Consider the following 24104-nt stretch of genomic DNA (forward strand, 5'->3'; position numbering starts at 1 on the left):
TCAAACAAATTCAAAAAAAAATGGAAGAAAATATAAAATACCTTTTTGGGGAAAAAAAAAAACTACCCATAAAAATAGATTCAGGATAGATAATCTTGGAACCACTGGACTATCTGAAAGCACAAACAAAAGAAGGATCTGGATAGTATCTTTCAAGAAATTATTAAGGAAAACGCTGATGCATTAGAATCAGAGAACAAAAATAAATATTGAAAGAATCCTCTGATCCCCTCAAGAAAGGGATCCCCAATTAAAAACTTTAAGAAACATGATATCTAAATTTCAGAGCTCTCAAGTAAAGAAAAAATAGGACTAAAATATCTGAGAGTCATAATCAGGTTTATACAGGACTTAGCAGTTGTAACATTAAAAGATTATAAATCATGGAGCATGATACTCTGGAAGTCAAAAGAGCTAAGACTACATTCAAGAATCATTTAGCTAAGGAATTAAGCATAATTTGTCCAGGGAAAATGGTCATTCAATTAAATAGAAGTATTTCACGCTTTCATAAGGGGAAAACTATAACTAAATAAAAAAAATTGACCTCCAATATCCAGGCTCAAGAGAAGCATAAAATAGGTAAAAAGGGAAAAGAAAACATGAGGGATTCAATCAAATTGAACTGTTTATATTACTACATGGGAAAATGATACTTGAGATTCTTAATGATTGTATCAATAATATAGCTAGAAGGAATAGATGCAGACAAAGGGTATGGGTATAAGCTGAATTTGAGGAAGTTACATAAAAAATAATGGATGAGAAATAAGTGAAAGGCAGAATGGCACAAGTTATTTCACACAAAGAAGTACCAAAAATCTTTTACAATGGAAGGAAAGATGAGAGGGTAGACATTGAGCATTTCTTGAACCTTATTCTCATCTATATTGATTCAAAGAAGGAACAATATATGCAATCAGTTGAATATAGAAATTTATCTTACACATCAGGGAAATGATAAGGGAGGGTATTTAGTAATGGGGGTGGGGAATGATAGAAGAGAGGACAAATTGGGGAGGTGGTAGACAGAAGAAAAACACTGGTGAGGGGGGAAAAGATGAAAGGAGAAAGAGGACAAACTGAAGGAAGAAAAAGATGGAGGAAAATACACAGGAGTAATAATGTGAATCTGAATATGATGAATTCTTCAATAAAACAGATTACAGCAACATAGCACAAAGATTATACAACAAGACCAGATGAAATTTATACCAGGAATAAAAGGTTGCTTCAATTAGGAAAACTATCAATATAACCAATTATATAAATATGAAAAACAATATAAATCATATGATTATTTCAACTGGTGCTTTTGAGAAAATAAAGCACCCATTCTTATTTAAAACATTAGAGAGCATATAAATAAAGCATTCTTTAAGCTGATAAGCACTATCTATCTAAAACCATCAGAATGAATTTTGTATAATGGAGATAAGCTAGAAGTCTTCCCAATAAGATTGGGACTGAAGTAAGGTTACCCATAATCACCACTATTTTTCAACATAGTACAAGAAATGTTAGCACTAGCAATAAAAGAAGAAAAAGAAATTGAAGGAATTAGAATAGGCAGTGGCAAAACAAAACTATCACTATTTGAAGATCTTATGATACTTTGAACCCTACTAACAGCAATTAAAAAAAACTTGAAATAAAATGAATATTCGTTGAAAAAATCTACAATTTTCAAGAAAAACAAAGAAACAAAATGGGTTATATTTTCAAACTAAAATTCTAGTGAACTTAACTTTAATTTCTGAACAAATGTTGTATTATTAAAGAGATGGTTAATATATCAAAGAAAAAGTAGTAATTGCAAAGAGCCAGCATTACTTTGTTGAGAAAAGTCAAACTATACTTTTTTTATTTTTTTATTTTTTCAGATTAAGTTACTTTTGCTGGTAAGTAAAATGAATGCTACAGATATAATTCATTTACATTTTGGCAAAACATTTAACAAAATCTTTCATGCTATTCTTATAGATAAGATGTAGATAAGAGCTGGATAATCATAGGTAGAATAGAAATTGGTTGCATGGCAAAACTCAAAGTATATTTCAGTGTCTCTAGGGTAGTACCTGAGGCATCTATGTTAATGAAATAAGTGGCCTGAATACAAGTCCATGTAAATTACTTGTCTATCCAATTTACAGGTGACATAACTGAGAGAGATAAGTAATGTGTTGGAAGAGAGTATTAATATCTAAAAATATCTCAACTAATTAGACTGGGTAAAACAAAATGAAAATGGTATTTAATTGGGGAAACTATAAAGTTTTTCACATGGTTTAAAGAAATCAAATTTGCAAGTATAAGATAGGGGAATGTATCATGAGAAAATTGTCTCTTTGAAAAAGTTTTAGGGTTTATTGTGTTATTGTGGTTTGAAAGCTCATTGAATCAGTAGAATGAGATAACAACTACTTACAAAGTTGGACAAAAATGGGAGACATAGTTTTCAGAATAAAAAAAGATAATAATCTCTATGTACCTGCTCCTTGGCAGACCATTTCTAGAGTATCATGTTCAGTTCTAGGCAACACATTTAAGGAAAGGTATTGGTTAGCTGAACATGAACTCAAAAACTGAGACTTTAAGGCAGAGGGGCATAATCACCCAAAAATGGAGATGATAATCCCCCTCTATTCTACTTCTCTATCATCTGGAGAATTTCCTTTAGTTCCGAGCTAGTTTAAGGACACTAATAAGTCTGATAACATTCAGAGGGAAGTAAGCAAGATGTTAAAGATTATTGAGTCCTTCTCTACTTCTGAATATTTTTTCTTGAATATGCTACATTTGTAGTCTTGAAGATCTTTGGAGTAAGGAAACAAGTGACTGAGGTGGAGGGTTAGTCTCTCAAAACAACCTCTGCTCAATTTCTATTTATGACATGTGTTGACTGTGTGACCCTAAGCATATTATTTATCCCTTACATGCTCCTATTAATTTTCTAAGATTATCTATTTACAAATAATGGCAGATTTTCACAAAGTATATTTCCATAGAAGAAATCTCAACCACAAGTCTAACATGGAAAAAAAAAAAAAAAAAAATATATATATATATCCTTGTTTTGTTTTAACATGTGCAATGTAACAGAGAAACACAGAGTCATAAGTAGCTATTCCAAATAATTTTTGGGCTTGCAATATTTTTAGTTTTATGATATTTTTAATTGGTTAGTAGCTATTTGACTACGTAACTAAAGTTAGTTACTACATTTATGAACAAGAAAATGTAAACACATTTTCTATTCCCAAAATAACATTTTCTTTTTCATTTTAAAATGACTTGAACTTTTTTTCAGTTAATGGACATTTATTTTTTTCTTTCTTATTTGCTTCCCATATTAAAATTAAAAAAATACATAACAAAATGCACAATTAAATAAAACATTCTTACATTAACCATGTTCAAAATTATGTCTTTAATATCTGTCCTTTGGAATCATAGCACTGATCAGATTTTATAATTATTTCAAAATTGTTTGTCTTTACCTGGAAAACATTTTACACTATGCCAAATGGTTTTAGAGAATAGAAAGCTTAACAATTCAAGGCAACAGATAATATAACACATTTGTGGGAGATTAGTATAGTGACATAAATTATGACTGAATTTAAGGAATAAACATTTGATTGGGGATAAGGTATAAAAAAGCTTCTGGCTAGAAGGCTTTATGAGACAAAACAAAACACATTATAAGGAATTAGATTATGGTTCTTTCATTCTTCTTGAATATGACATACACTGTGTGTTCCAGAAGAACTACTGTGTAAGATATTTGAAGGGTCAGTATTATAAAGTTTGGAAAATTCAAGTTGATTCCTTCTTTAAAAAGAATCCCATGGAGAGGGTCATCTGTATTCAGAAAGAGAATTGTGAGGACTAAATGTGGATCACAATATAGTATTTTCATCTTTTTTGTTGTTATTTGCTTGCTTTTTTTCTTTCTCATTTTTTTCCCTTTTTAATGTGATTTTTTTTTCTTTTATAGCATGATAAACGTGGAAATATATTAATAAGAATTGCATGTGTTTAACATATATTGGATTACTTACTGCCTAGGAGAGGGAAGAGGTAGGAAGGGAGAAAGAAAAATTTGGAACACAAGGTTTTGCAAGGGTGAATGTGGAAAACTATCTTTGCATGTATTTAAAAAATAAAAAGCTATTATAAAAAACAAAGAAACAAATCTGAGATACATCTTCTTTGGTTGAGATTTCACAGAACAAAATTTATATTTTCCTAGTGCCACTGACCAGCTATCAGATGAGTCATCATCAGTGTCTTCCCATTGACCTCGGGCTACCTTTCAGGACTTTTCAATCATTCTTCAGTGAGAATAATCATACTTGTCACTTTCCTGCTGTGCCAAAAAAATTGTGAAGTAGATAATGGTTTCATGTTCATAGACCTGTCTGAAGGTCTCATTTCAAAAAGCCTTCCAAAAGACTAAATGTTATTTATCTACTCTGAATAAAAAACTAAAGACTTGTTTTTAGGAATAATTTGAAAGGTTCTTCATCAAGAGTGGGTTGGAAGGGCAGATTTGTTGTGGGGCAATTGGTTTTATTGATGCCTTTCTCATTTTTACATTACAATCATTTTCAGCTACATAATGTCCTCCCTCTATACAATCTCTTCCCACCCCTGTAAGCCTTATCATTGCAGCCAAGTCTTGTATACTGTACACATTTATTTTTTGTTTAGCAGTTGTCAGTTTTATCTGACTCTTTGTAACTCCATTTATGGTTTTATTAGCAAAGACAATAGAGTGATTTTCCATTTCCTTTTCCAAATCATTTTATGGATAAGGAAACTGAGGTAAATAAAGTGAAATGAGTCGTCCAGAATCATACAGCTCCTAAGTATCTGAGAACAGATCTGAATGCAGGTATTCCTGAATCTAGCCCCAGGGCTCTATCCACTGACTCACTTTCATGTCTATACTGTACCCCTGAACCATAATAAACAAAAACACTTAAGGCAAGCCATTTGAGATCATATCTACCACTGTATCTAACATCTTGTACCCATATTGTCTACTTTTCCATGAAGAGGAAAGAGGTATTTCTTTATCTCTTCTTTAGGGTCAACCTATAACTTTTTAAAAGTGATAAAAAAAGTAGAACTAATTTTCTTGGAAAAGATGAGTAGAACCCCTCCTTTAAGTACATATTAGAAATGAAAAAAGTTATAGGAGGAAATATTTGAAAGAATTTGCTAAGATGCTTTTCTCATGGCAATACCACTTTATTATTTCCCTCTTAACTGATCCTGGCATTTTTTGCTCCCTTTAATACTAATGAGATGGTGAGACTGTTGATCTCATTAGCACTCAAAAAAAAAAAAATGAGGAAAAATACTTCAAATTCTCCAATCTGTCCAACTAACACTTGGTTTTATTTTTGCTAGTTATAACTAGTGATGACTACTATTAACTGTTGATTAAAAATCTGCATCTCACCCCAGACAGAAACTAGGGAGTTTACACAGTTTCCAATCTGTCTGAGTCTTAATGACTCCCATCACAGGAGGTTCGTTGCCCCCACAAGGATGCAAATGGCTTTTTGGTTTCAGAGGCAATGAATTGATTGGTTTGGATTTTCTTTCCCTTCTTCAGTTTTTTGGTTGAGTTATTTTCTCTGCTTATTCATTAAAAAAAATAATGTTAAATTTTTCTTACTTCTTCCCTGTTTATCTGTTTGTGTATTCTGTACTCAGCTAGTTCATGGGTAACAATAATTCAGTGAAGAAAATATTAGCTTGAGGGCATCCTTCTTTTAGATGCTTAGTGCTGGAGTGGATCTATTATGCTGATATTTCATTAAGAAAACTTATATTTTGAAGCTTTGGAAAGGATTATAGTACATAAAACCAATGAAACCTCTCTTTTATTTCCTTTCCCGTAACCTAGTTATATTTTCTTCAGTATCTTGTATTCCATATGATCCAAGCTTCTAGCTTAGTTGGGCTTTTAAAAAATTGCAGTCAAAATGGGGGTTGCAAGAGTGGTTGTTCACAGTGTGAATTTTATGAAGAATGAAAGTGAAACTTCATGTAAATTGATGCATGGAAGCATCAAAAACTTTATAAAATGTGCTAGAAAAATGAACTGATGAAATTGCCTATTTCAAATGCTCCAAGAGAAGAATGAAAATTCTATGGATATGTGCTTGACTTGTTTTTAAGACAGTTCTGAGTAAGGCATCTATATGTGGACATAATTCAAAAGCTATATGGTCTGCTCTAATATCTTCTAAAGCCAGAAAGGATATGACTTTAGTCTTTAAGACAAAGTAATTGCCCTCTTTGTTATAAAGGTCATTTTAAAACTGTGATCCTTACTCTGCTTCCCATAAAGATTATCTGCATATGTTTAAAGCATCAAATCACTTAGCTGTATTCTCACATCTCAATATATAAAAGGCCTGGGTGGAAAAACTTGCTTCTTCCTTTAATATTACATGCATATTTCAAAATTATCTTTATAAATAACATCTTTTTTGGTGGATAGTCAGAGGTTTGAATCACACACTTTGCAGGATACCATCCTCTCAACATTTCTTTCTCCCCACCCCCCATGACTATGAAATCTAATTTTTCCTTATGGCTCTCAATGACTCTATTGTAAATTCACAGATGATGATATATTCCAAGGGTCTCCTTTGATATTTGGACCTAAGCAAGGAAACCAAACAGCAAGTTGTTTTATGATTGATTCATATAATAGAACTATGGTGATCATCTCCTAATGGCTATGAGTGATGAATGCCATGATTAGGCAGTGGGAGGGTGGAACTTTTGAAAGATAGTTCAAAGAAGCTTTTGTAGTTTGTTTGTTTTTTTAAATCTCTGTGACAGGAAATTAAAGTAAGGTAATATAGATGGTCACATCCCTATATTTAAAAGAGATAAGTCTAAAATGTTTATTTTTAGAATAGAAGAATATTTAATTTAAAAATCTGCATATACAATGGAATATTGAAAAACTTGTTTAAATTGCTGCTATAAGTGTCTATTGTGTTATCTGAGATACTGGTCAGGGCAAGGGTTCAGAGTAGATGTCACAGGACTATCTAACATTAGAAGTGGATGGCTTGGCTACCTTGGGTGCAATATACAAAAACTTTTTCAAAAATGAGATTTTATAAAAATCCATTCAATCATATCATTTCAAGTTTAAAATGATGAGTAAAATCATTTATGTTTCTATAATACTTTGTGGTTTTCTAAAGTGCCTCCCTCAGATCAAATCCTGTTAAATAAGTAGTACACAAATTGTTATCTCCATTTTATACATGAGGAAATAGATATTCAGAAAGGGGGTAACTTACCTATAATCACACAATTTCTAAGTCTATAAAGCAGAATTGGAAGGTAATTCTTCTGACTGCAAGTTCAGTGATCTATCTTCTTCATTATACAGTCTAACAATTGTAATTTTATTTTTCTCTATATGGATCGATTGGTATCATTGAACACTTCTTGTACCCAGTGTAAAATATTAGTCTTTTGGCAGATGGATTTGGAGATTCTCTAGAGAAGAGGATGCTACATAATAAATAAAGACATTAAATCCTACTTTAAAGCCATTTATGAGCTAGATAACTTATGAAATGGCATAAGAACAATTTAAAGCAACACTTCCTTATTTTTCCTTTTATAAAAAAATTGTTTTCTTTTTTCTGGTTATATATATATATTAATATTTTAATACACATAATTTCATACATTTATTCATTTAATTTATATAATACACATACTAACATTCATAACACAATACATTTGTTTATGAATCATGTTGGGGGAGAAAAATCAGAACAAAAGAGAAAAAAAAAACAGAAAAAATAAGTGACCATAGTATGTGTTGATTTTTTTTCTATCCAAAGTTTACTGGAATTGCCTTGAATCACTGAAGCACTGAGAAAAACCAAGTTTTCATAGTTGATCATCACACAATCTTGCTGCTGTTATGTACAATGCTTGTTTAGTTCTGCTTGTTTCACTCAACATAAGTTCATGTAAATCTTTCCAGGGATTTCTAAGTTTGTTCATACTTTTACAGAACAATAATATTCTATTACTTTCATATACTACAAAGGGAATGCAGTTTTATATAGCTCTTTGAACATAGTTCTAGATTCCTTTCCAAAATATTTGGATCATTTCACAACTCTATCAACAATGCATTAGTGTCCCTGTTTTTCCACATCCCCTCCAACATTTATCATTATCTTTTCCTATCATCTTAGTCAATCTTAGAGGTGTGAGGTGATAGCTCAGAGTTGTTTTAATTTGCATTTCTCTAATCAATAGTAATTTGGAGCATTTTTTTCATATGAATTTAGATGGCTTTAATTTTGTCATGTGAAAATTGTTCTTATCCTTTGACTATTTATCAATTGGGGAATGACTTATCTTCTTTTGAATTTGACTAAGTTCTATATATCCATCAGAAATGAAACCTTTAACAGAAACACTGGCTGTATAGATTTCCCCCCAGATTTGTCTTTCCCTTTTAATCTTGTTTGTGTTGGTTTTGTTTGTGCAAAATGTTTTTTAATTCAATGTAATCAAAGTTGTCCATTTTTCATTTCATAATATTTTCTAGTTCTTCTTTGAAATAAACTCTTCCCTTCTCCAAAGATCCAATAGGTATATTATTCTTTGCTCTTCTAATTTGCTTATTATCACCCATTATGACCAATTCATATGCCCATTTTGATGTTATTTTGGTATGGAGTGTGAGATATAGGCCTATGCTGAGTTTCTAATATATTATTTTCCCATTTTCCCAGCAATGTTTTTGAAATAGTAAGTTCTTATCCCAGAAGCTAGATTACTATAGCCATTGTTTATTGTCTAGATATTTAACCTATTCCACTGACCCATCACTCTATTTCTCTCAAATGGTTTTAATGACTACTGCTTTATAATAGAGTTTTAGGTCTGGCATTGCTAGGCCAACATCCATTGTATCTTTCCCATTAATTGTCTTAACATTTTTGACCTTTTGTTATTTCAAATGAATTTTGTCATTTTTTTCTATTTCTAGAAATAATTTTTGGCATTTTGATTGGCATGGCACTGAAGAAGTAGACCAAATTAGGCAGAATTGTTATGTTTATTATATTATTTCAGCTTATCCATGAACAATTGATTTTTTCTATATGTTTAGATCTTGCTTTATTTGTGTGAGGAGTGTTTTGTAATTGTGTTCATATAGTTCTTGAGTTTGTCTTGGCAGGTAGACACCCAAACATTTAATTTTGTCTATAGTTATTTTAAATGGAATTTCCTTTTCTATCTCTTGCTGTTAGGCTTTGTCAGAATATGTAGAAATGCTGATGATTTATGCGAGTTTATTTTATAACCTGCAATTTTGTTAAAGCTGTTAATTGTTTCAAGCAGATTTTTGGAAGATTTTCTAGGATTCTGTAATTATATCATCGTATACCTGCAAAGAATGATAGTTTTATCTGCTCATTACCTATGCTAACTTCTTTCTTTTCTTTTGCTTTTATTACTAAAGCCAAAATTTCTAGTACAATATTGAATAACAATGGTGATAATGGGCATTCTTTTTTACCCCTTATTTTATTGGTGTTGCTTTCAGCTTCTCTCCATTACAAATAATGCTTGCTTTTAGTTTTAGATAGATACTGTTTTATTTTAAAGAAAACTCCCATTTATTCCTATGCTCTCTAGTGTTTTTAATAGGGATGTGTGTTGTAGTTTGTCAAAAACGTTTCCTGCATCTATTTAGATTATCATATGATTTCTGTTTTGTTATTAATATGATCTATCATAGTCATAGTTTTCCTGATATTGAATCAGTCTTGCATTCCTAGTCTAAATCCCACTTATTTATAGTGTATTATCCTACTGATAAGTTGCTGTAAGCTCTTTGTTAATATTTTATTTAGGCAGATTGGTCTATAATTTTCTTTCTCTGTTTTGGCTCTTCCTGGTTTAGATATCAGTATATATTCGTGTCATAGAAGCAATTTGGCAGGACTCCTTCTTTGACCAGTTTGTCAAATAGTTTACCTAATATTGGAATTAATTGTTCCTTATATAATTTGACAGAAATCGCTTGTGAATCCATCTGGCCCTGGAGATTTTATCTTAGGGAGTTTATTGAGGGCTTGTTCAATTTCTTTTCCTAAAATAGAACTATTTAAGTAATTTATTTTCTCTTGTGAAGAAGTTAGTGAAATGCATTTTTGTGAAATGAAGTAAAGTGAAGAAATTAGACCCAAGGAAACAAGTTAGGAAATTATTACAGTAATTTGAAGAAGTAGTAAGGACCTGAAATAGAATAGTGAATATGTTGGTGGAGAGGGGAAACTGGCCATTATAATAGATACACTGTGAATTAAAAGGCAAAAAAGGTTGACTTTTTTTTTTTTGTAAGTGTATGACATTTACAATGGTAAAAGATAAAAAACAAACAAAAAACAAAAACAAAAAAAAACCTAAGTTATAAAATTTACATAATTCTCTGCCAAGTCCTGCCTCTAGCAATCCTTTCTTTGTGATGCAGGACAGATCATCTCTCCTCTCATTGCTCTAAGAATTCTGAAAAATGAAAAGTTGCAGAAATGTTGAATTGCATTGGTCTGGGATATTTCTTCACCTAAAAATTGTCTGTCCCAATATAATCACAGGTCTAAGTCCTATTCTTTTCACCTTTAGTTCCTAGGTAACTCTTATTGAGTCATTGTATAGAAAAGATATTTTCATTCCATTAAAGGAAAAATATATAATAGTTCCCCTATAATTAATAAAACTCCCCAGGATAGTTTTATGATCAAGTATACCTACAAAGAATTGTCACACTCAAATGCCCTAAAAGATTGGTACCTTTAAAGCTAATGTTGATGCCTTTACATTTTCATTATAATTTTTTTAATACTCATATTTATGTAGCTATTTAGAAAATGCTTTCAGTATTCCTTATCCCATACAAGTCTCATAATAATTCTGTAAAATAAACAGCATAGATGTTATTAGCATATTTTTCAGAGGAAATCTGGCTAGTGATTTATTGTTTATCAGTTGCAGTTGTGTCCATGACCCCATTTGGAATTTTCTTGGTAAAGATACTTGATTGATTTGTCATTTCCTTTTCCAGCTCATTTTCCAGAGAAGGAAACTGAGCCAAATAGGATTAAGTGATTTGCCCAGTATCACCCATCTAGTAAGTGTCTGAGGTCAGATTTGAACTCAGGGTTTACTGATTTTGGGCCTAGTACTCTATCAATCATGCCAAAATAATTTACACAGGACAGTGACAAACCTAAAATCTATGACTTTAGATAAAATTTACGATACAGAAATTATTGATCAGAAGTTATTGAACCTGAATAAAGCTCATCACAATTAACTACTGGTGCATTGCTTTTGCCTGCCATATCTGGCCAGTTCTATTTTCAAAGTTTTCTTTCATGTAGGGGAGAAGTATTCTTATCTCATGGAAGGTTGAGTGGTACAGAGAAAAGAAGGCTGAATTTAGAGTCACAGGTTTGGGTCACAGTTTTTTGTCTATAAAATAAAATAAGACAAGATTATCTCTAAGATCTTTGACATCTCCAGATCTATGATCAGGTAATCTTATGATCAGCTATCCAGATTCCACAGGAGAATGTTCTTCCTTCATTTGCTTTTCAGTTTCTTTGAAAAAAAAAAAAAAAGTATTATCATGCTGTCTTCATTCCTCACAAATTTGTCTTTGTAAAGTTCCAGAGAGTCATTTCTCTAAACATTTCTTAGGCATAATTTTGATATTTGCAAGCACTTTCACTTGTTGCTGATAATTAGAGCTTCTCAACTCATAATTGTGGAAAGTTAAAGTTAGGAAATTGGGCAGAGAATCATGCAATCTTCTTTAAAAAACAGCATGCTGAAGAATGGGAAATATTCAACACCATAAAGTTGGAAAATATTCAACACCATAAAGTTATTTGAAGGTTTCTTTGCCTTAAGCAAGTTTGATACTGTGAGAGTTAGTCACTCAGAAGAGAAGATGTTGATGACAGAAATATATTTGTACTTTGTTACGGGAATAAGAATATGCAGGAAGGTCCACTCAACTTGGATCCAGCATTAAATTAAACACATTTTCCTTTTCAAGCTCCCTGAAAGAACGGAACTGTGAGAATGGTCTGACTGATTTTTTCAAAGAAATTGTTAATTGAGAATAAGGGGAAGCTCTTAGAACTAGTTTGACTATGTTGATAAATAAGTTCAGTTAAAACAATTGATTCACTAAATCCATGTTACATTTTATATATTCTCTTCCATCACTTTCCCCTTAACTAACATTTAATAGTTCCTTGGAAACAATGCACTTTGCACAAACAGATGAAACAATAAGTAAACTGTTATATGAAGTACATAGAATTTCCATGTGGTTTTTTGCCAGTTTTCCCTTTCAGTAGGAAAATAAACATTTTAAAGAAGGAGTGGAAAAAACATAAGGTCACAAAAGTTGTGAATGAAGTAAAACACTCCAAACTTATCATGTGTCTGCTGGGATCCCCAAACTAGGAACAAGACTAATCTTGTGCAATTGCAATCATTTGTAGGTTCACATAGATACATACATGTGTATATACATGTATGCACATGTAGTGGATCAAATGCCAGGCCTGAAGACAAGGACACTCAACTCTTTGAGTTCAAATTCAAACACCTAATTGACAACTATGTGATTCTGAACAAGTCACTTAATCCTGTTTGCCTTAGTTCCTTATCTGTTAATATATCTATATACATACATACATAGAGTAGTGTATTTGGGGATAATTACTTACTTAAACACTTAACTCCTTATACTTCTCATATAGGGTATGATACCCACTCACTGTCTTGAATGGGTTACTTCAACCTTCTCTCTCACTGATTGACAGGGTGAGATTTTCAGAGCAGAATCATCACTACATATACTACACTTAAGCTTTCTCAGTCCTAGGAAGCAACCTCTTGTAAGGGGATATAGTTTTCTCGTACATTGCTGTAGTTATCAAATCTTTATTTACTCAAAGTGGCCACTCACATTGATAACACTTCTAAATCTTAAACACAACTATTTAGCAATAGGACTAAAATACAATAGTATCACAGTTTTTCACTTATTAAAGCAAATACAGGAATAATTAAAACACAACCCACAAATATATCTGAGTTTCTTTGATATTGAGTATCTCTCATGATAAATAGGCATCTTCTTAGGGAAATTTGGCAGGAGAGTATGAAGGAGGACAACCAAAGTGTTTGGGAAATTTAGAATTCTAGATTCCAGGATTTGTTGCTATTTTTCTGTTTAAGAACATCTAAGACACATAAAATAATTTTTCTGTCAATTGCTCTTCCGCTGATCTTCACCGCTTTTAAGCTGAACAAAACCTCTTTTCTTTTAAGCCAACAAAACACTCATGTACTTTAGACTTAGAATTACTCTTACATTGGCACTGTGAAAGTGTTACACTAATAAATCAACTATTTTTTCCCTTTAAGTCAGAACATTGCAAAACTCATCAAGTTGTTTCTCTGAGCAAGGCAGACAAACCTAACCAACTCTCTAAGATTCTACATCATCCAATTAGATCTTGTACCTCTTCCTATTCCACAAATAGCTACAAACCTGGCTCTTCAGTTTAAACTTTTTTTTTTCCTATCAAACCAGAGAAGGCAGCAAATAGTAACAGACCTTTATGAGAGACTTCTCTTCTATACTCTAGGTGTGTTGAAGAACATTAACTGAAATTGAACATCTTTTTCCAATGAGTTCTAGTCTTTATTCAGCCAAATAGTAATTAGCAGCTAAAATTTTCTTGTCATCTGACTGCTTCTCCTGTTTATTGCTTCACATAGTTATGACAGTTGGATTTTATGCTTTCTGCTGAGTCTTTTCTCATCTACTCATTTTTGACTATTTGACTATATTTCCAGTTCTTCAAATTAATGTTTCTATGTGCTCAGTAACGCATCTTTTACTTATGAAGTGAAATTCACCAAATATCCCTTCATTAACAGTTCTTCTTTATTAATTGACTAATTACTAGATATTCATATGATTTTCATTTATTTTTTAATATCGTTAAAAGGTAATATTCAAATGAACTGAAAATCACAATTTCCTGACACTTCATCAATTTTCAAAAGAGTCCTTTCTCTGTCTGTTAGTCCATAAAGCTATTTATCTACAAAAACTACAGCACTCTAAATTCTGTAGGAGGTGGTTTTAGCCTGTATATCTCATCGTATCTTAAAATATTGTTTCTACACATGTAAAATGTATGGGACTGCCTGTCATCGGGGGGAGGGAGTAGAGGGAGGGGGGTAATTTGGAAAAATGAATACAAGGGATAATATTATAAAAAATATATTGTTTCTTTAAATGATTTATTTTCAACAGTTTTTTTTATCAAACTAAAGTTTTTCTTAGTACTTTTAGATACCAACCTTTGACCTATAAAAGAGACAATATCTTAAAACATTTCCAATTAGTTATTTTTTCTTAACACAAAAATATTTTTCTGCTCTTTTCATTTCCAAACCTCTCCATATGAAACAAGTGTACAAGGTTCAGTGTGTTTATGTACATGCATGTATGTATGTATGTGTATACTTAGGTTAGTTTAGCTAATTTGTACATGTCTAGTAAAATAAAACAGAAGAGAAAATGAAAACTCTCCTACCTTTTGGGATATTCTATTCTAATAGACATGAATACATTAGCCAAATTAACATTTTTTTAAGTGATCAATTATTAACATTTTTAAACAATCACCCCAGTTTTTTTTTCCTACTATTACTTTATGAAAGAAACAATACCTTAAAAGTTTTGGTAGTTAACAAATACGTTTCTTTATACAAGTCATTTTTCTATTCCTTTTATCTTCAAACTTTTCTAATATAAAATTGTACCTTAATCGGATAATCTCTAGTATAGTGTCTAGCAAATAATAAACTCCTAATTAATGCATCTTGATTGATGGAGTAGTTCATAACAGAATATGAAGTTTTACTAAATAAAGGCTTATGAAACATGTAATGTTTTATAATGTTATTGTTAATGATTTAATTGTTACTGTTATGTTAAAATATTAATTTAAAGTTAATTTAAAAAAATTAAAAAGTTAAAAATGTTAAAAGTTAATGCCTTGTTAATAAAACTATTAGTCTCTTTTGTCTTGGCTATCATGGAATATATTCAGAATATACAACTAGCTTAATAATTTATGACTTACCTAGGTCAATTATCTGACACTCTCATTACTAACTGTACTTCAAACTCTCTTTGACAAATGTCCACTCATTCAAGGATTAGAGCAATCTCTGGATTTGAAGAGTAATCACTAGATGAACTGGCCCTGTGAAGAAAATCCATTGAATGTTGAATTGTGGTAAATATTCTAAAGGCACAATAAAATGCTCATTGATAACTGATTTAAAAAATGTTACTAATTCAATCCCCCAATTTTTTTTTCACAAAATCACAGAATTGAAGCAAAGGAATGGATCTTAGTGATCTACTTAAAGAAAAGAATGTCATGAACAATATATTTATCAAATGGCTATTTTAAACTTGTTTGAAAATCTCTGGAGAAAGTGAACTTAAGCTATTGTGAGGCAATCCATTTTATATAGATTTAATTATAATAAGTTTTTTTTTTTTCTTGACCTCTGCTTTAATTTCTACCCTTGCTTTTAGTTCTAGATAGGAAAAAATCCAATCTGTCTTTCATGTGGCATCCCTTCAAATCCTTAAAAACTACTGTCATGTGCCCTGACTGTTCTCCAAGATAAATAACCCGAGTTCTTTCAATTTATCCTTATGTAACAAAAATGTGATAATAAGATGGAAATTGAGAAAAAAAAAGTTTAAAAATGCCATTGAGTGAAATGAAAGTAAATCTGTAGGCCCACCAAAATAATTTAGAAAGCGATATTGGACTTAGCAGCAGATCCCACCCACAATGAATTAGAAAATAAGTAGAATTAGAAAGAAAGAAGGCATTTATTTAGTAATGATTTTCCACTGGGAAAGGTCACAGTGATTGATCACTGTTCTCAATAATTTTGTTAATTTTTCTTCAGCTTAATGAAAATATACTTTTAAAATATCCAACTCTACCCTAATTTTGTATTCATTCTAGAACCTTGTAAATAATAAATTGGTTTTCTAGGCAGATAGGCCCACCAGAATTAAATGTTCTTTTGTGAATATGAAGTTAAGATTATTGGGTCAGTTATAACTGCCAGATTAGGATTGTCAGTATAAATTAACAGCATGGTTTTGGGGCATATGGAGATCTGTTTTTCCTACAGTTCATGTCCTAAGCTTGAATGAGCTGACTATAAAAGTTCTAGATTCATAGAAATGGTAGAACAAAAAACTCAAAAAACTTATGCTTGAGAGATTCAACCCAGCAACTATCATGAACCAATCAATAAATAGTCCTTAAACATCTTCCAATAATTTCCTTCACACACACACACACACACACACACACACACACACACACACACACACTCCCTCCCTCTATTGCATATTAAGGCAGAGTTACAATTTCAATCAGAGCATAAGTAGTCACTCTATTCTACAGTTAATAGATTGACCCTGAATTGCTGATCATGTAACTGCAAATCTATATCCTTGGTCACAAGAACAATTAAACACAAGTGAGAAGCTGGAATAATGCAAGTTATTATCATGACTAGAAATACACATGAAAGTACAAATTCTAATTCCTTTGAGTTCAGGAAAATAATTGTCCTATGTCCAAGATAGCTGCTTTATTTATTTCTGTCTTATTAGTAATTAATTATTTATTTATCATGTATTTTCTGAAAGTAAATGAACAGATGCATTCTACAATATGAATAAATTAATCCTGGGTCAATATTTTATTGGGAGATAATCTGAAGAAAATTTGGGGGAACCAAAAGTACTGTTAAAGATTCAATAGGGTGCTTTTTTTCACTGGATATTATTGCTCTGCATGTTTTATCAGAGTATGAGAGTTTTTTGTGAATGTTGTTGAAAGACCAAAGTAGATTTATCATTTAAAAAATCTTGATTGAGAAGAATTGCCACTATCTGACTTGTCATCTATGTTTGAATTTGGTAAATTTCTCCAATCTTTTTTTTTTTTTTGTTCTAGTAAGTTGTTTTGCATTATTTCATATTGAACTTAAAAGATTTTGATATATATTCTTCTTCACCAAGAAACCCCACATCACAATGAATATCAAATATAACTTTGATTTACATTTTATTTTCTCAAGTGTGGTGTTGGTTATAGTCCATAGTTGTTGTTTTTTTCTTTTTGATATTATTTTTCCTAAATGTAATTTATTTTTGAGTTCCAGATTCTTTTTTCTCCTTCTTGATGATGCAAAGAAAACAGATTATATATTAAAAATATATAGTCATTCCAAGTAAAATTTCACATTAACCATGCTCCAAAAGAAAATGAAAAGAACGAAAAGAATTTTCAATCTGAGTCCATCAATTCTCTATCTATCATGTGTCCTTTGGAGTTATGTTTTGTTACTGTGTAGTAATGTAAGTCTTTTTAGTTGATTGTTGTGGATGTATAGTTGTTTGTTATGTCTTACTCTTTGTGATTCCATTTTGGGGAATTTTCTTGGCAAAGATACTACAGTGGTTAACCATTTCCTTCTCAGTTAATTTTATATGAAGAAACTGGGGCAAATGGGGCAAAGTGACTTGCTCAGGAACACATATCTAAGAAGAGTCTGAGACTGGATTTGAATTTATGTCTTACTGACTCCAGACCTGGTGCTCACTTCACTATGCCCTGTCCATAGTTGACTACATTTATAATATTGTTATTTTAATGTGTAAATTGTTCTTTTTTTGTCATTTTGTTGTCATTAGGCTTTAATAAAAATTAATATTTTTTCTACATTTTATTTTTTGACTTTTTATTTCTCCTTCCTTCTTCCATCCCTCTCTTTTCAGCCTTCCCTCTTTCCTTCCCTCTGCCCCTCTATATCTTCCTTCCTTTCTTTCTTTCTCTCTTTATATCTTTCTTTCTCTCTCTGTCTTTTTTCTCTCCTTTCTTTCTTTTGTTCCTTTTTTTCTCCCTCTCTTTTTTTCTTTTTCTTTCAATTAATTTTTAGTTTTTGCTTCAAAGGTATTTTGCTGAATAATTTTAATTGAATTATAGTCATAAAATCCATTTAGTTTTTCTTCTTCTCTGTATTTGTGAGATTTTATACCCCCAAAAAAGTTTGTTTTAATGAAGGTGTCATGCACAGATGAGAAATAAGTATACTTTTCTCTTACCATTCATTTCTAAACCTTTCTAAAAATGTATTCACTTTCTTCACTTCTTTGTTGTTTATTTTATTGGATTGGATTTATTGGATTTATCTAGGTCAAGAAGGGGTAAATTGAGATTTCCCACTATTATAGTTTTATTATTAATTTCCTTCCATATCTTTTATAACTTTCCTTTAAAAATGTTTAGGTATAATAGTAATTCATTGTCTGTGATAACTTTTGTTAAATTATAGTGTTCCCTGTTCACTTTTCTTAATTAGGTTTATCTTTTCTTTTTCTTTGTCTGAGAATAAAAATCCCTGCTTTTTAAATTTTAATCAACATATAATAGATTCTGCTCTAATACCTTATTTTACCTCTATGTCTTGTTTTCTGTTTCAGGCTTGTTTCTTGTAAACAAAATATTGTTGGATTATCATTTTTAATCAAATATCTTATCCTAATCTATTTTATGAATGAGTTCATCCCATTTGTATTCCCATTAACATTCTTATTTACCTTTATCCTATTCTCTTTTGCCTTTTCTGTTCTTTTATTTAACCCTCATTTGTGTGATAATTTCCCCCATATTTTTGTCCTTTCCCCCCCCTCTCCCAGTACATTCTTCTTCCCCATCCCTCTTCTTTTGAGATTATCCAAATATAACATAATGACTCTTATGCTTTCTATCTTATTAAACCCTCTCCATAACTCTTGGTGATTTAAAGACCTAGGCAGTTTAACTTTATTAGATCCCTTGTTATTTCTCACTTATATTTATCTTTTAATACTTCTTTTTAGTATGATGTTTATATGTCAGATTTTTTAATTCAGTTCTAGTCTTTTCATCTGGTTTGCTTGAAAGACCTCTGCTGCCCATTTTTCATCCAGTAGGATTAATTCACTTTTGCTGTTTAGGTTGTGCTTGATTGTAATCCTAAATCATCTGCCTACACAGAATATGTTACTTGTAGCCCTTTGTTCCTTTACCTATATAAATCTGGTGATATAGTAGCTGGCTTCACAGTACTTGAATTTTCTTTCTTTCTTTCTTTTCTTTTCTTTCTTTTTTTCTTTCTTTTCTTTCTTTTCTTTCTTTCTTTCTTTCTTTCTTTCTTTCTTTCTTTCTTTCTTTCTTTCTTTCTTTCTTTCTTTCTTTCTTTCTTTCTTTCTTTCTTTCTTTCTTTCTTTCTTTCTTTCTTTCTTTCTTTCTTTCTTTCTTTCTTTCTTTCTTTCTTTCTTTCTTTCTTTTCTTAGTCTCCTGCCCTGGCCATTCCACTTTAGGCTCATGTGCTGGGATACTGGCTGGAACTGAATCACTGCTATGTCTCTAGGCTCACATCCTCATAGCTATGTTTCTTGAATTTGTTCTTTGCTCAATACATAGGTACAGACCTTATGACTAACAATTTGTCCTCTCTACTTATATAGCTTATAACTGGGAAATGAACAATAGAGATATTATATGGTACCTTTTCTTGCTGTCAGCACTAAACTAGTCAGTACTAGTTTAGGTGTGCTCTGGGATCTCTTTTGTGCTCTACTGTGTTTTATTTCTTTTTTTTTTTCTCTGCTTTGCTCCCCTTTCTATTCCTGAATGTTGCAAAACTCCCTGTCTTTACCACCACTATTGAGGAGTTCTGTTCCTTGCCAGACTCTATACTAGTATTCACAGACTTCCATGATTTCCTAAGTACTTTGGGATGAAACAATGGCTCACGATGACTTTTTCTTGGCTTTCTAGATGAAAATTTGATCTGGTTTGTTTTCTAGGTTGTTGAAGAGGGGGTGTGCTAGGTGAATAAGGCAAAGGTGTTTCCTATTGCTCTGTCATTTTGACTCTACTTGATCATTTTTGAGGCAATTGCTTACATTCTTCAGATCTTGGTTTCCTCACTGTAAAATAAGGAATTTGTACTAGATAAAATACAGGGTCCAGATCTATAAGCATTTTGTCATATTGGTTACCCTTTTTTGGATATTATCCTATCTTAGTGTTGGTCCTAAAATGTTCTCTAAACTGAATACATTATAGATCTAGTCTACTAAGGTGAAGTATTATAAGGCTATCATTATTATTAGAAATTATGCCTCTTTCAACATAATCTAAAATTGGATTAGTTTTTTTGACTTCCATATCACACTAGTAACTCATGTTTAAAATGCACTCTTATTAAAATCTACAAATTAAATTTTTAAATGAAGTGTTACATAATGATATCTCTCCCCTCTTTATCTTTTTAAATTGATTTTTGAACCTATGTTGGTCTTTTCATTTATCCTCATTAAATTTCAGCTCTGTAGATTCAATTTAGTCTAAAAAATATTTTTGAATTTCACCTATTGCCTAGGCAATTATCAAATTCTTACTAAGTGAAAAATACTATGAAAAATCACTGGATATGCTTAGATGAAAGACAATATAATCCCTGGCATTCAGGGAAACATTCTTTAATATTTCTATAACATTATGATCACATCAATGTAGGGAATCTCTAAAATGATGCATAAAGCAACCCATAACCTTTTGTAATATTCTTGTCCACATCCCCTTCTACTTTAAGGGCAGATATGGACAATAATTTACTGAGATATTTCTCTAATTATTTAAAAATTAATTTTTTAAAAATTGCATTTAAGGTAAATATCTACTATATCACTAAACTTTATATTTCTCATCTCTCATTATATGGATAAGAAAACAAACAACAAATGTGTAACCTGAACAGTTACTTACTATATTTTTGTCTTTGTTTATTGGGTATTTAAATTATTAGATTAAAGGCAATATCTGCCTTTTAGTGATTACTAACGGTTGTGTATAGAGATAGAGATTTACATAGAGAAATATTGAAATCTGAGGAATGTCTTACAAATTTACCTTTGTATCTATCAAAAATATCTTCTAATGGTTAATGGCATGGGATAATTGTGAAAGTCTAGAACCTTGTGATTAGCAAAAACAGTTTTGGAAAAATCATTTGCATTCCTTATATAGCTTCATATATTATACCTACTAACTTACTTTTATCATTTATTTAAGGGAATAGTCCAATCACCACTCAGATTATAGACAACATTTCTAATCACATGAATTAAACATCCATTGAATTTTGTTTTTCTCTGCTTTCTCTTCAGTATGTCATTTGGCATTTGATTGGCTTGGAGTAAGGGCAGTAAGACCTCTAGCAGTGATCTGAATTGCTGAATATAATATCACCATGGAAAAAAACATGAGTGATCTTTCACGGAGCAAAAGTGTAAGTTTTGATGTTTCATTTTATTATTATTACTACTACTACTATTATTTTTATTATTATATTATTGCTATTTTGGTGTCATATATATTCACCCTTTGGCTCAGTCATGAGTTGCTTTTCTTGCCTTTCTTTATGGAATTGGATTGCTGTGACAGTGTAACAATGGCTTACTAAATTTTTCTCCTCTGATTGCGTGCTGCTCATGAGATCATGCCTCAGTATGAACAAGTGAAGTATTGTTTTATGGTTGTATGCCTGCAATGATATAGTTGACATTTGAATAGACAATTTTGTGTAGCTGATTTGAATTCATTAATATGAATTGGGACCCACTGTGGAGGGATACAGTATATGAGTGTGTTCTCATGTACCAGAGAAACCAACTATGGAGGTAATTTTCTGCTGACTTCTCAGAAGTCAAAACATAAAGAGTCTGACAGGGCCCAGAATGATGAGGCTCCTAGCTCTTTTATTTTCCTCAATGGTGAGCAGTGGAGAAACTTTGTATTTTGATTTAGATGATCTGGACTCAGATCCCACCTCTGGACTAATAACTATTAGAATATTTCATAATTTTCATGCTCTGTGGACTCCATTTTTTTGATCTGTAAAAAATGAGTGTTAGAATGGTTTTTGAAATCCCTTCTAATGTCAGACTTATCATTCTTTGATCAAAAGCATCAAATCACAGGGACTGTATGTTGTAATCAACAGATTGGTGTGTTATGGGTTTCAATGTGTTTATGATGCTTGTATATACCAAGTGTTAGTTCCTTTAAGTTACTGGTTTATGCTATCTGGTGGTTTATGCTAACAGGCTGATGGACTGTTGCAGGGATGAGTGATTTAGATCTGCATTTGCAGATATTGGCAGCTTTATTTCAGTATTAGAGGTGATGTACATTAAAGTGTCAGTGGGAGGCAGAAGAGTTTTGGCAGTGGGAAGTAGAACAAGAGTTCGATACCAATTGGGGAGGCAGAATGGGGAAGAGAGAGTTGAAACCAGCAAGGAGTCAGAGGCTCTGACTGGTTGTTCCTATTAGAGGAGGTCAATACTGAATTAAAGATGGGGGAGTTAAGTACCCAACCTAGAAACAAGGAGGGAAAAACCAAATCAGAGTGCAGCTACTGAAATCAATCATGTTTGCTTCCCTGTTGACCTTTTAACCTGTTCAATGGGCTTTTGACCTCTTTGAGTGACTGTTGTCTCTCTCTTCTAACTTTTCAAATAGAAACACCTGTAGATTATATGTCTCTTCATTCGAATATCTTTTAAAAGTTATGTAACATTCCAATTTCAAATAAATTACTAATTTTTTGTTATCTTATGGAATCCAAGCTAGTTTTTTTGTACTTCTATTAATCAGCAAAATATAGTAAGGATAAATATACCTAGATGGAATTGTCTCTACTTTCTCACCATCTCTTTACTTTTTAATTCCTTTTAATCCAGCTTTCCACTTCACCACTGTCAACAAGCACTTATAATGTGCTTTATTTATTACTGTGCTGAGTGCTAGAGGTATAAAGAATAATAAAAACTGTGTGTACTCTCAAAGAACTCACATTCTAATGGGGAAGACAATAACTATGCATGTATAAGAGAAAGATAGATTTTTACACACACACACACACACACACACACACACACAGAGAGAGAGAGAGAGAGAGAGAGAGTAAATAGAAAATAATCTCAGAGGAAAGCCACTGGAATGAGAGTGAGGGTAGAAAGAACCAAGAGAACAAACAAGGGAGGAAACATATGGGGTTTGACAAGAATGATGCTATCTGTAAGACTGTCCACTTTTCAGACTTCACAATTAAGGGATCAATCAATCAATTGTTCTTTTTTCTAGTCCTAGAAATTACTAGTCATTAAGCAATCTGACTCTGGACTCTAGTGAACTATGAATCTATCAGCAATATTACTTACCATGTTTTATTTCATCAAGAAAAAGTCGAAACAATTTACTCTGATTTTATCCACTTGCTGCTCACTAAGCTCGTGTACTCCATCTCCTAGATGTCCCTACTCTAGGATTTTCAACTAGACATGGTTATGTTTATTGGACAAACTTTTCCAGGTACAAAGCCATCTTTTCCCCACTACCATCTAATCTAGGTCAGGCCCTTGAATAGACTACAAGAGTTCTATCAACTTTATAGATTATGCTGTTTCATTGGGAAAACATGGCTCTGATGCACTATTTCAGCCCCAAAGTGAAAGCTTACAAAGCTGTGATGAAAACTCATTTTATTAATTCCATCAAATGAGTATTAACAATATGCTCCTTTCTTGAGTTCTCCAAGAGAATGAAGGAATCCAAACTGATGTATTTGTGACGTGAGAACATTTATACACATCTAAAAAAATTACCAAAGCAAACATATTTCTCAATTATAAAGCCTACTCTGTTAACAGTATGATGTGAATGTGATGTATCAAGGCCATTTTCTTTCTATATCTCTACAGTGTCATTATTCATATCTGAAGGGTGAAAGAATGAATAAATGAATGTGTAGGGAGAAGGCAG

At 31.6% G+C, this 24104-nt stretch overlaps 1 protein-coding gene across 6 annotated transcripts in view; it reads left to right on the forward strand.

The window, feature by feature from the left end:
- Positions 1-24104, forward strand: part of PDE4D (phosphodiesterase 4D) — a 1915283-nt gene that overhangs the window by 433256 nt on the left and 1457923 nt on the right. For all 6 annotated transcript variants that reach the window (XM_074282453.1, XM_074282452.1, XM_074282451.1 and 3 more), the window contains one exon: positions 21449-21570. In XM_074282453.1, coding sequence (XP_074138554.1) covers positions 21532-21570 — 39 coding nt within the window. In that variant the 5' untranslated portion in view covers positions 21449-21531. The remainder of the gene's footprint in view (positions 1-21448; positions 21571-24104) is intronic.

The sequence above is a fragment of the Sminthopsis crassicaudata genome, chromosome 1 (assembly GCF_048593235.1).
Source record: "Sminthopsis crassicaudata isolate SCR6 chromosome 1, ASM4859323v1, whole genome shotgun sequence".
Classification (NCBI taxonomy): Eukaryota; Metazoa; Chordata; class Mammalia; order Dasyuromorphia; family Dasyuridae; genus Sminthopsis; species Sminthopsis crassicaudata.